Source organism: Acipenser ruthenus, chromosome 7 (assembly GCF_902713425.1).
Source record: "Acipenser ruthenus chromosome 7, fAciRut3.2 maternal haplotype, whole genome shotgun sequence".
Classification (NCBI taxonomy): domain Eukaryota; kingdom Metazoa; phylum Chordata; class Actinopteri; order Acipenseriformes; family Acipenseridae; genus Acipenser; species Acipenser ruthenus.
The window spans coordinates 45,149,380-45,162,242 of record NC_081195.1 but is presented as its reverse complement, the minus strand read 5'-3'; the positions used below and the strand labels follow the sequence as shown (position 1 = coordinate 45,162,242).

Sequence of the window (12,863 nt, the reverse complement as noted above, 5' to 3'; positions counted from 1 at the left end):
CAGTTATATATCAGATTTAATTAAATCTAATTAAATATATTACTGAATAGAATAATTATATTCCAAAGCATATATATATATATATATATATATATATATATATATATATATATATATATATATATATATATTTATTTTTTTAATAAAACAGATTTGACTAAATAATACTCACGTGACATAAGATCAAATTTGTACCCTCTCTCAGCCACATGATCTTAGTAGGATTAAACAATAAAAAGCATATGTGTCCAGTTTTCATATAAAGCTTATCTGATTTGTTATCTACTGATCTGCCTTTTTATCTATATTGTATTTGTTTCAGGCTCTTGTGTTACATTATCTGTAATGTATAATTATCAAGAGCACTACTTTGCAACACTTTTCGGTTGTGTGTGGTAGCCCCCCTTGCAGCCCCCCCACTTGCTATTCTATATGTGGCATTTCGACAGCTTGAGAAGCCGCTCCAAATGTTTTCCATATTTGTTCAGAGCCTCCCTGATTCCAAATAGCAGCAAAGCCTCAGCTAGAACAGGAGCAACATTTTGTTTTTTTGGGGGGGGGGGGGCGGGGGTTGGGGTGGAGGCAAAAAATACTGAGATTATCGGAATGGGAACAGACGGGAAAAGCAACCCAAGCCTGGTCCCTAACAATCAGAGCCAAGCAGGGAAGCCGGGAGGAGAGAAGAGCCCAGACCCAGCTCAGGAAAACAAAGGAGACATGGAGAAGAATAAAGAGCAGAAGGGAAAGCTCAAGGCAGGCCAGAAGGAGGATTCCCATACTTCTTGTGGCTGCCGTTTTCCTTTACTGATTGCTTTATTGCAGCTGATTTTAAGCATTTCCATAGTAGTGGTGGCCTTTCTAATGACAGGCATCAGCTCCTATTTGCTGACCAGAGAGACTCCACACTGGGCTGGGATAATTGTAAGCACAAATCTGATTTTCTATTGCTTTCTATTATTTATTTTTTTTAATTGGTTTCAAAACATTCCATCATTAACAGATTTAAATTGCATGATGACATGAAACTAACAAAACTGCATGTACAGTATGTGCAAGTGCTTGTTACATCAACACAGAAAGAGCAAATTGGTTTGTGAAACAAATTTATTACGTGTATTGATTTTTTTCTGTTAATGGAATTCAGGAAAAGTTGCTGTAGAATCAACAACTGTCACATTTTAATTTTAGACCCAGGTAGTTGTATTTAATCTAATGGAGTATTCACAGCTTGTTAATAGTTTATTTCCAATATTATTCACCTTGTGAGTTTATACATGTTTTTTCCTAACAAAAGAACTGTATAAGTTTAAGGAAGGAGAGCTGAGGTCTCTGGTGATGACTGAGTGGATAAAGTATGTACTGGATGGTATTAAGTCACTTATCAGCACTGGATTTTAAAAAAAGTCCCTAGCTCAGCTATTTACAAATATCTTTGAGTATATACAGCACAATTATGTTTTAGGGCCTATAGGTAGAATGTTACTTTCTGTAAATTATGCTATTTAAATTTAAATTACAAAATGTACTACTAGACATTAAGGATTTTGTAGTTTCCTTTACATAAGGAATGTGAATCCCACTTGGATACCTAGTGTACAGTAATGGTTTGCAAAATGACATCACATCTCTGGCTGCTTAAAATTAGTGTGATCTGAGTTTTTAAAATAATACTTCATAGGCTATTATACCAAAGCTACAATATAATCTAAAGCCCCTGCTTCAAAGCTTCAGTGCTAGATAATTTATGAGAACAGGTCATTAGAAATGTGTGCTTGTATAACTTTACGGTTTCTAATGTACTGAAATTAGGAGCAGATGTCTCTCTCGCAGGCTTGCATGCATCACGTACATACATAGTTTTAGGAGGGGTGCAGTTCTTTCATCCAGTGTCATGAACACATTAATAGTTCAAACCGCATTATTTAATCTGATATTACAAAGACATCACATTCGTGGTTTAGTTACATTGAATAGACAAGAGGTCACACAGCTGAAAGATCCATCCCCAATAAAACACATCTATAAATCTTTAGGGGGGTCTTGCTGTGACAACTGCAGCAAAAGCTACAAACCATTTGTATCCATTATTCTCTTAACAAGGTGCTCTGTAGCATGGAGTTGCCATTGCCGCACAGACTAATAAGGCAGCTATTGCCATTGTAGGAGGGCCTTACAATGGCTTACCATCCAGTCTCAATGATGACTATCCTATATAGAGAACCTGTCCCCCCATCTGAACCTGTGGTGGATGTACTACTCTTCATTTTGAATTTGGGGGATTTATATTTCTAACATACCTGTTTATTTTTTATTTTTTTATTTATTTCTTAGCAGACGCCCTTATCCAGGGCGACTTACAATCGTAAGCAAATACATTTCAAGTGAAGTTAAATAGTTGTAGAATTAACAGCAAAAGCAAGTTTTCTGAATTTCTTACTCTATTTCCCTCAATGTAAGTTGCCCCTCAACTTAAGCCAACGAGCCAGTTTACCTGGCTGTTGATTAAATTAGTTGCATCCACACCAAACCCACATGTTGCCCAACTTGCTACAGTGTTTTGTTTTCTCTTCCTACATCTTCATCTCTCCTACTGTCAGCTATTTTAATATATATATATATATATATATATATATATATATATATATATATATATATATATATATAAATATAATTGATCAAATATTATAGTCGTCCAATAATATTTAGCACCGATGGATGTTTAGCAGAACAAAAATACAGTATATTCATACTGGTAGTAGTGTTTTTAGATAGTAAAATATTATTTCGCGAGTGGCGCATCCAGTAAAGGTGCTCCACGTGGAGTGCAGGATGCGCTCTATAGTCTGGACATCACGAGTTCGAGTCCAGGCTATTCCTTTGCCGACCAAGAACGGGAGCTTTCAGGGGGCAGCGCTCAATTGGCTGAGCGCCGCCCGGGGGGAGGGAGGGCTAGGTCGGCCAGGGTGTCCTCGGCTCACCGCGCACCAGCAACCCCTGTAGTCTGGCCGGGTGCCTGCAGGCTTGCCTGTAAGCTGCCCGAGAGCTGCGTTGTCCTCTGACACTGTAGCTCTTGGGTGGCTGCATGGTGAGTCCGCAGTGTGAAAAAAAGCAGTCGGCTGACGGCACACGCTTCGGAGGACAGCGTGTGTTTGTCTTCGCCCTCCCGAGTCAGCGCAGGGGTGGTAGCGGTGAGTTGATCCTAAAAATAATTGGCCATTTCCAAATTAGGGAGAAAATAATAAAAATAATTGGCAACGACTAAATTTATAAAAAAATATATATATATTATTTCGCGTCAACAGACATCACTAAAAGAACATTTCATTATAAAATTGTACCTGTGCACTAATCCAGTTTTCTTGGTCACACGAATGCTGCATACCTAACCAAGTGTTATCTGGACCTGACAACAAGAAGATGCTTCCCTTTCTCAGAGACGGGTTGTGGTCCATTCACACTGCAGCAATGTGGTCTTTGCATCATCATTAAATCAGTCACCAGAATCAAGCAATGCCCCATGCTGCTTCTTAGTAACATTATTATTATTATTATTATTTATTTCTTAGCAGACGCCCTTATCCAGGGCGACTTACAATCGCAAGCAAATACAAATACATTCAAGTGTTACAATACAAGTAATACAATAAGAGCAGGAAATACAATAATTTTTCATTATTGTATTTCAATAACATCTCAGTTAACCCCTGGTTTCGGAGCACTTTGTCCCTCAATGCCAACCAGTAACTGCTAATATTTTTCTTTGGTTTTAAGGGGAATTCCTACAAAAAAAATTGGCAACAACGTAGTATCATGCATGTCTGTTCTGACAGTCTGCAAGCACGCAATTTGATCTGCATGAATATTTATTGCATTGCAAAATAGCCCCAGCTTAAAAATAGCACAACTTGTTAGTAAATGCCGTGCAAAGATTTAGTTTTAAAACGTTGCAAAGTTGCAATTTATTTTTTTTTAAATCAAAGAAATTTGTTGTTAATAAGGTACAATACTGTTGTCACCGCCCCACTAATTAACAACCTTTCTAAGCAACCACAGAAATGTGTTTCTGTAGTAGATAATGGGTCCTAGATTTTTTTTTATTGCAAATTCTCTGTGCCTGTCCTTTTACACAGATAAGTAAAACAGGTTTTGCCAAGACACTGATGTATCTATCTAACTATAAATATATTTAAATTCCTACATTATATTAAAGCAATTTGCATGGGATTGGTAAACCAAATAACATTAAATATGAACCCAACTAATGTGCACAGAGTTGTGACCTCAACAGGGTTTACACAAGACAGAAATGAATCGGAGACATAATACCATGGACAATAAGATTTGGATGGTCAGGATCCTTTCCATCTGTAAATGCTTTTGCAAAAACAAACAAATTAGATACTGTATGCAAGTCACAGGACTTACTCAGCTGTTAAGAAGCTTGGGAATGAAGAAACACACAGTAAAATAAATCAGTTATCTGATAATTAGATTAGCAAACATTGGCTCACCATTACATTGTTGGTTTACATCGGACAGGAGCCAGTTGAAAGGTACAGTATAATTACAGTAAACCGAACTATAAACTGTTTATCAATTTTGCTTATCGGATAACTTTAAAAAAAATGTGTATTTACTGTATCATGTGTTGCCTGTGACAAAACTGGCATGGCATGTACAAACAGAACGTTAGGTTACTTACCGTAACCCTGGTTCCCTGAAAGAGAAGACGACCACCAACGACATTATCTATGGGATATGTCTGCCCATTGGTTAGGTATTGCTGAGCTCTCTATACCAGAGCTGCCGATAGGCCCCTTCCTGGGATGACACACTTGGTCCTGCCCACCAACGGATTAAAACTGTTTTGCTGAGGAAGCCATTTCTCTTTTTCCATCGAACCCATGAGGGCGACCGATGCGACCTTGCAGTTGGTGGTCATCTTCTCTTTCAGGGAACCACGTTCCCTTTCAATTCGAAGACGACCACCAACGACATTATGTATGGGATAATGTATACCAGAGCCGTCGCAAGGAAGAAGGAACAGCAGCATATGAGGGACGCATCAGAGCTTACACCCTCAAGGACCCTTGTACCTAATGAAGGCAGAGCAGGATCTACCACATTAAGGCGGTAGAACCTGGAGAAAGTATGTGGCGTAGCGCAGCTAGCCGTAGTACAAATATCGGACAGCAAGGCCCCTCTGAAGAGGGCCCGAGATGTCGCCAACTCTCTAGCGGAGTGTGCGGCTACCCTCCCAGAGGGGGACAAGCCTGCACCATCATACACAGTCGAGACTGTGTCCACAATCCAATGTGACAGGCGCTGCTTTGAGAGGGGCTGTCCTAGGGTCTGTGTCCCATGACAGACAAAGAACTGGTCAGACTGACGCAGAGCTCTTGTCTTATCCACATAGCATCTCAATACCCTTACTGGGCAGAGGAAATTCAATCTCTCATCCTCTGTTAAAGAAAACAGGGGTGGATGGAAGGACTCCAGTTCCACAGATAGATTAATGTGGAATGCTGTGATCACTTTGGGGAGGAAGGCAGGGTTGGTGCGCAGAGACACCCTGCTGCCATCTTCCCAAATACGCATGCAGGAGCTGTGCACCGACAGCGTCTGCAGCTCACTGTCTCACTTAGCAGAGGTGATAGCCATGAGGAAGGCTGTCTTCATAGACAGATACTTCAACTATGGAGTATATGGGCTCAAACTGGGCCTTTGTGAGAGCCTCTAGTACGATATCAAGGCTCTATTCAGGGAGAACAGCCCTCCTGGGAGGGTGTAATCGCCAAGCACCTTTCAGAAACGGGTAGCCAAAAAATGCGCACACGGAGATACCGAATCTACAGGGCATGGCATGCATAAATAGCCGCTAAATACACCTTCAAAGTGGAAGGACCTACCAGCATGAACCAGTTCTTGCAGAAACTAAGATAACTGGCATAGGGCAAGAGATTAGCCAGACACGTAGCTTAAAATACTTCCACTTGTAGGTGTACAACGACCTAGTGGAGTCTGCCTTAGCATTTTGCAAAGTACCCACAACCGCATCTGATAGTCCTAGGGCTAACCAGCGGTCCCTTTCAGGGGCTAGACCCATAGCTGGAACCTGCCCTGTTCCGGGTGCCAGAGTGCCTCTTGCCTGATTGAGGAGATCCATGCAAAATGGGACCTCCCAGGGCTGGACGTGTAATAGCTGGTACAGGGTCGAGAACCAGATTCTCCTGGGCCAGGGGAGGATGGGGCACTAGGAGAACTGTTTATATACAGGGACGTTCAGCGGTCCGACCAGGATCCACAGACTCCTCTGCCTTACCAGACTGCCCCCCAACCCAAGGTGGAGGCATCTGTCGTCACCTCTTGCGGTTGAAAACCACCCCCATATGTACACCCTCACGCCACCAGTGTAGGGCTGTCGAGCACATATGAGACACCATCGCGCTTGAGATGTAGGCGAAGTAGACCCAGCTGAATGGCCGATATGGCTGCAGCCATCAGACCCAACAGTTTCTGGCACAATAGGAGGGTGACCTGCGATCCCTGTTGAAACAGGGAGAGGCAACCCTGGATAGCTGCTACTATGTCGTCTGACAGGTATGTGCGCATCGTACTGGAGTCCAGCTGGAGCCCCAAGTAGGTTGTGCATTGCACCAGTGTAAGCCGACTCTTTGCATCGTTGATGGTGAGGCCCAGCCTTGCCTGATGCTCTGTCTCGACCGCTGTGTGGGCCACTGCTCCCTGGGAACAGATCAACCAGTTGTCGAGAGTTTATTACTCTGATCCCCTGCAGCTGCAAGGGGGCCAGGATAGTGTCCATGCACTTTGAAAACGTCAGCACAGCGAACTTGTAAACGCTTCCCTGAAAGGCGAAGTGGAGATACTTCCTGTGCTCTGGACGAATGGGAACGTGAAAGTACGCGTCCCGTAAGTCCACAGTAGTGAACCAGTCGCCCGGCTGGACTGACTGGAGAATGTGACGGTGAGTCAGCATCTGGAACCTCCTTTCTTTTAAGAACCCATTGAGAAGCCTCAGTTCTAGGATGAACTGTCCTGGTGACAGTATTAAACCCTCAGTGGGCGGGACCGTGTGTCATCCCACAAATTGAAAGGGAACAAAATATTACAAAATAACTGCATGTGCTATATTGCATTAAAACAACTGTTTATGCTTTTGTTTGTGTAAAAGACTAAATAAAAGCAAGCAACTGCTTGATATTTTGGAATTCACAAATGTGCAGGTTTAAAAATGCACAGTAATAGCAATCTTCTTCAATAACTTCTGTAGAAGAAACCCTTAAGGTCTCCACACACCTGATGAGATTTGTCCTGTGATAAAATGGTACTTTCGCTGCAACACTACCTTTCACACCAGTGGCGACTCTCATCTGATTGTATCATCAGCTGGAAAAAATACTGTTAGACAGCTAATAAAAATGTAGACTACATAATAGCTTTTCAGAATACTTATTTCAGTAAAAGTAAATGAGTCATACACACCAGCTGTATCCAGTTCCCTGGAAATGGACTGCCAGGTGTTCTCCCTCATTGCCGTGTCTTTATAATTTTTGTGTCCTTTATTGTATAGCTCCGTGTATTTTTATACTGCAAGAATTATCTTTTCTTCCACCATTGTTAACTGAAGGAGCACAAGGGAAGCTGTTCCTCATTGGTTAGTTTCCTAGCGACAAAATCGCAAAAATAGACACTGATCCTATTTTTTCCGCATTACTTCAGTGTCGTCCGTCGCATCGCAGGCAGTGTGAATGGCTTGCATCAAAAATACATGTTTTATGTCTTTGTCGTGGTGCAGTGTGTCGCACGACACGTTCGCTTGTCGCATCTCCGGTGTGTAGAGGCCTTTAGAATCACATTTCTCTAAAGGTTGTTAGATCAGTTTATCAACCGATACAGTCTTTCTTAACCATTTTTAACTAGCACCCTAATTCGCTGATCTTCTTACAGCCGTGAGTGTAAGGTATAGCTACCACATTATGAAATAATTCCTATAACTGAACTGTGAGTCAAGTTAGGAATGTAAGCATGGAAAAGCTTTCCATGGCTTTAGTTCTACAACATCTATAAATGTTCCAAAATAATTCACCAATCTGAACCACTGTCAAAGAAGATCATCTTTCTATGTTTTTTTTGTTTTTTAAGCTTATGTGTACACTATATTTTGTTAATATTAAGAACCATTGGGTATGTATTGAAATATATGGTAATTGAAGTTGGCTAAACTTTTAAAGAACCCTGTAATAAAATATTTTTCCTCTATTTATTTTAGGTCTGTTTGGTCTCCTTATTGGGCTTTTACTTGTATTGCATAACATACCTGCCTGATGAGAGGACGTCTATGCAATTTATTGCCAAGGTAAAAAACCACCAAACAGGGCATCACCTTTTGCACACATTGGAGCTTTAGCTTAACTCGTATTGACCTATACATGGCACATTCAATTGACTAACCCTTTTCTTCTAGGGTCGATTTAAAAATATACCTTGAAATAAGTTTGAGAAGAAGATCTTCAAGATGTCTGCTTCTTGTTCTCTGCTTTCTTGTAACTGTAAACAGCTGTGTGTGAGGGCAGTGCTTTTCTGTACAGTCATTCAAGTAGGATTAACAAAATTACTTGGCCACATTTGGTACTCTGAATGGTTATCAAGAAATAAAGCTGTTTTCTGTCCCTGGGTTTAAGTATTATTATCATTGTCTTGCATTAATAAACAAATCCTACTTTTATTGATACTAGACATTATACATCACAGTATCCCATGAACTCTATTAAAGCCTGTCTCTTCTTTTTTCTCCTAACAGTTGGTCTACTTCTTGCTATGTGCCATTGGGCTAGTCATATGTGTCTTAGCGGTGGCTTTTGCAGGACATCATTATTCTCAAATCAACAACTTCACCTGCGAACCCAAAGGTGAGATGGAATCCTGTGTTTGCAAGCTAGACCCAATGGACCCGATCGCCAGGACCTTTGAATACAGAGATGTGAAGGATTGCTCCACAATCACCACAACCCTCAAGCTCTACTTCCTTCTGCAGATTGCTTTGAACCTGACCCTGGCCATTGTCTGTCTGATCGGATGTTTTGTGATGTGGAAACACAGGTACCAGGTGTTCTTCGTAGGCCTTCAGCTCAACTCAGCCAATGAGCAGAAGCAGCAGAAGGTGTAACCTCTTTAACACTCTCACCACTGGTCCTTATAAATGAATTTCCATTCTGCAAGATAACATCAAATTATCTGTGGCTTACTGATCAACAAGTAAAGACACCTTCCGATGACTCCACAAACAAGCCCAAGATGAAGAATCTAATGACTGCAGGGACCCAAAAAAAGTACAATTTCAGAGGATCAGCAACAACATACCAAATAATCTTTGCCAACTACACACCTTGTGAGTCATGCAAGTTATACACACAAGAGCCTTTGGCAGCTATCAATATTTTCATTAGAAGTAGTTCAAAAGTGCAGTCGAGGGCAACAGCAGATGAGTAACACTACCAGCAGCTTTTAACGTACAGGTAGACCAATTATGCAAAAATGTTGGTATTAAACTAACTGCTCTTTGCTCATAAGTTTTTAAAATACCAGTTACTACATTAACAAATTTAACAATAGGCCTAAAAACTTATTTTCTATATTTATCTTTTGGAAAAAAATCCTGTGCCAGATATATTAGCGTATATTAGTGTAGTGACCATATATAACAGGAAGATCCTGCTTTCTTAAATCAAATAGTAGAATTTACAAATAATATTCTAGGTTAAACACCAAAATCATAAGAATAAAGAAAAACTCTTAGTCCAGTAGACAACATGTCAACATTGTAAAATGTATTACAATCTTTGTCTACTGGACAAACACCTTTCTTTAGTTTTATTAATATTTAAAATACTGTAACCAAATTATTTTGGGGGCAGTGTATGACAATGGCCTAGTCTATTTGCACAGTGGATCTGCACTCTTTCATGATCATTTATCTTCTTTTTTTATAATTGATTTGTATCCGATTTTCTTGTTTGAAATTCAGACATTTAAAAATCACTGAATGTATTGCAGCACATGAATTCATACTATTCTGATAGCTTTTTTTTTCCTTCTGAAGGACTGAATTGAATCCTGGCTGAAGTCTTTAGTAAAATGCACGAGTTCATGGTGGAGAATAGTACAGATGATATAGGACTTCAATATGCATAGTCTGGCACAGTAGGCAGTCTTTGTTTAGCAGAGCATGGAGACAAACTACCCAGGGCAAAGGTGCATTGGCAGGGCTGTGAGGGAAAGTCCAGGGCTACAGCTGTCTACATTCAACACAGCCAGAGAGGTAAAAATAGATAAGGTGCAGTATCGGTGGCATTGGTTAAAATCACGTAAACAACCCTCCACTTAGGGTTTGGATGAAATCAGAGAATATACAAATCAGTGGCCCTAACACCTTTGGAACCATAATCGAAAACATAATCACTACAAAATTCTGAATAAGGCTGCTGAAACAAGTATGTGAAATTACATCAAGTTAACTTATGTAAAACAATAAGTGAAGTGAAAATAGAAAATTATTTTCATATGTTCTTTTTGGTATAGTGGATGAAGGAAAAACACAGTCCTTTGTGAGAGTGATTTCCTCAGGCGAGAAGAAATTCAATGAAGCCTTATACAGTATTGTTAAATATAACCCAAGCAGAGAGCAGTTCTTTGTTTATGTCCAAACTAAAAATCTACTATGGAGTAAGAGAAAAGTCCAAACTGTTTAGATAATACTAGAAGCCCATCATTATTTGAAAACATTTCTTAGAAAATGATCGGGCCTCTACAGCTGCCTAATTATTGGTTTGAAAATTGCTGATTGTCCTTTAAGTAAAATGTCTTGTTAATAAAAGTGGGTTCTCACTGAGCCAGAGAGAAAGAGCTGGAATCTTTCATATCAAAAAATATTACTGCCTGTGTTCCCACATTAACTTCAGTGTGACCTTAGACGTCTACAATTCTTCATGGCAAGAAAACCAATTTGTGCACACACCATTGGCATTATACATGAAGTGTGTTATTCATAGATTTGTATGTAGTTTTCATTAAGACTTCAAGATGTTTGAGTTGAAACATTAAGAATTGAATACCAGTGAAATAAGATGGCTTACAAACAACCCACTGTTTTACTGTAGTCTGCTTATGACCCTCAGAGTGATGTATTTATGGGCAGGGGTCTCTGCTTATTTCAGTGGTGCAAATATTGACTTTATTTATTTAAGTATATTTTAAGTATATTTTTGGAACAGTGGTTATGGGGAATAAAACAGGTACCCCGATTGCATACAAAAATAGCACTGGCATTAGTATTAAGCCCTATACTTTTCATATTATTCATAATGTATAGCCTTGGGGTGCTAAGAGAAGATTTAGGTTATTATTTATTTAACGCTGCAGAGTCCCACAGTCTTTTCAAATTTTAAACTAAAATAAGATTCATTGGTGTTTACTGCATCCTATCATATCCATCAGGAACCGCTTTTTTATTTTTGTTTTGTTTGTTTACATTACCCATAGCATTACTCTGAGATCCACATAGACCTGAAGATAAAACAGTTTTGGATTCTGAACCTTTAAATGTTGTACTTCAGGTAAGGCTCAAAATTGTGTCAGATCGGCATCAGCAGAATTGCTGATTTACAGTGATGACCTGTTAAACAATATTTCTATACAGACACAAGTTCTGTATTCATGTTTGAACAATTCTGATCTGTGGACTTAACCCAATTCTGTTCTTATTCTGTAAGTTTGCCCCTGCTGCACCTCCCTCTGTCACTGGTGCTGATTGATTACAAGCTTCTAGAACTATGTTGAAACATTTAGTAGGAGAAAGGGGGGAATAAGAAGAGTGTGTAGACAGTCACTGTTTATGATCTGCTTCCACCTCCCCAGAATGTGCCTTCACATGATCACCATTTGCGCCTTGCTCAAACTCAGCTCACTGTAGGCGGAAACTTGGGCCCAGTCCCAAAACATCACGAGGGCCTGCATAACGGAAGAGTTTGCAGGCTGAATTGCCGACTACAAATATAGATGATTAAATATGTAAATACGGACAAACATATACACAGCAACAAAATCATGTACAAATGATAAAAGACAAAATAATCTTTAGTATCTGCTCTTAAATTTTTGCTGCTGGTGTACTTGGATAGTTCTGTTAAAAAAAAAAAAAAAGATATATATATATATATATATATATTCTACAAAACAAGGGGAGAGAAAGGGGAACTCAGAGGGACAACTAAATAAATCACTTTCAGAGTTGAGCAGAAGCCTTCAATGTTCCGTAAGTGGTCTGCAGTTTATTTTGTAGCTTTAAGCTACAGATCAACATGCCAGTGAATTACCAATGACAGCCAGATGGTAGTCATACAAAAAGGTTACATTTTATAAGGGCATTTTAATGAAACACTTTTAAATCAATGTGTGTTCCATTTTCTATTGGATGTTTAACATAAAGCCTAACATCTCTTGTCCGCAGCATAATTTTTTTGTATTCCAGCTTGAATGCTATATTTTAAATACCATGTTTACCTGTTTTGTATGTATTAAAAAAAAATAAAATAAAAAAAATAACATCAGCTGCCTTCAGAATATGGCAAAGCAACAACATTGAGTTTTTGTCTTTTATTTGTATATATAAAGGGTTGAAACAACCAGTTTACACACATGCAACCTGGTTTTGTAGGGTAGACAGTTGAAGTAGACAACCTGCAAAACAACAAAACACCATTGTTACTACAGTTCAGCATTACTGAAGATTTTAAGATTGAGTGTTTGAATGCAAAAACTAAATACTACATGGCTGGCTTTACAGA

General features: G+C 39.5%; 1 protein-coding gene across 1 annotated transcript; it reads left to right on the top strand.

Moving 5' to 3' along the window:
* The first annotated feature begins 572 nt into the window (after positions 1–572).
* On the top strand, positions 573–12,655 carry LOC117416064 (sarcospan-like). Its single transcript, XM_034027097.3, has 3 exons — positions 573–921; positions 8,291–8,377; positions 8,822–12,655. Exons 1-3 carry the CDS (start codon positions 607–609, stop codon positions 9,185–9,187), a joined length of 768 nt encoding a protein of 255 aa, XP_033882988.3. The 5' UTR covers positions 573–606; the 3' UTR covers positions 9,188–12,655.
* Positions 12,656–12,863: the final 208 nt, after the last annotated feature.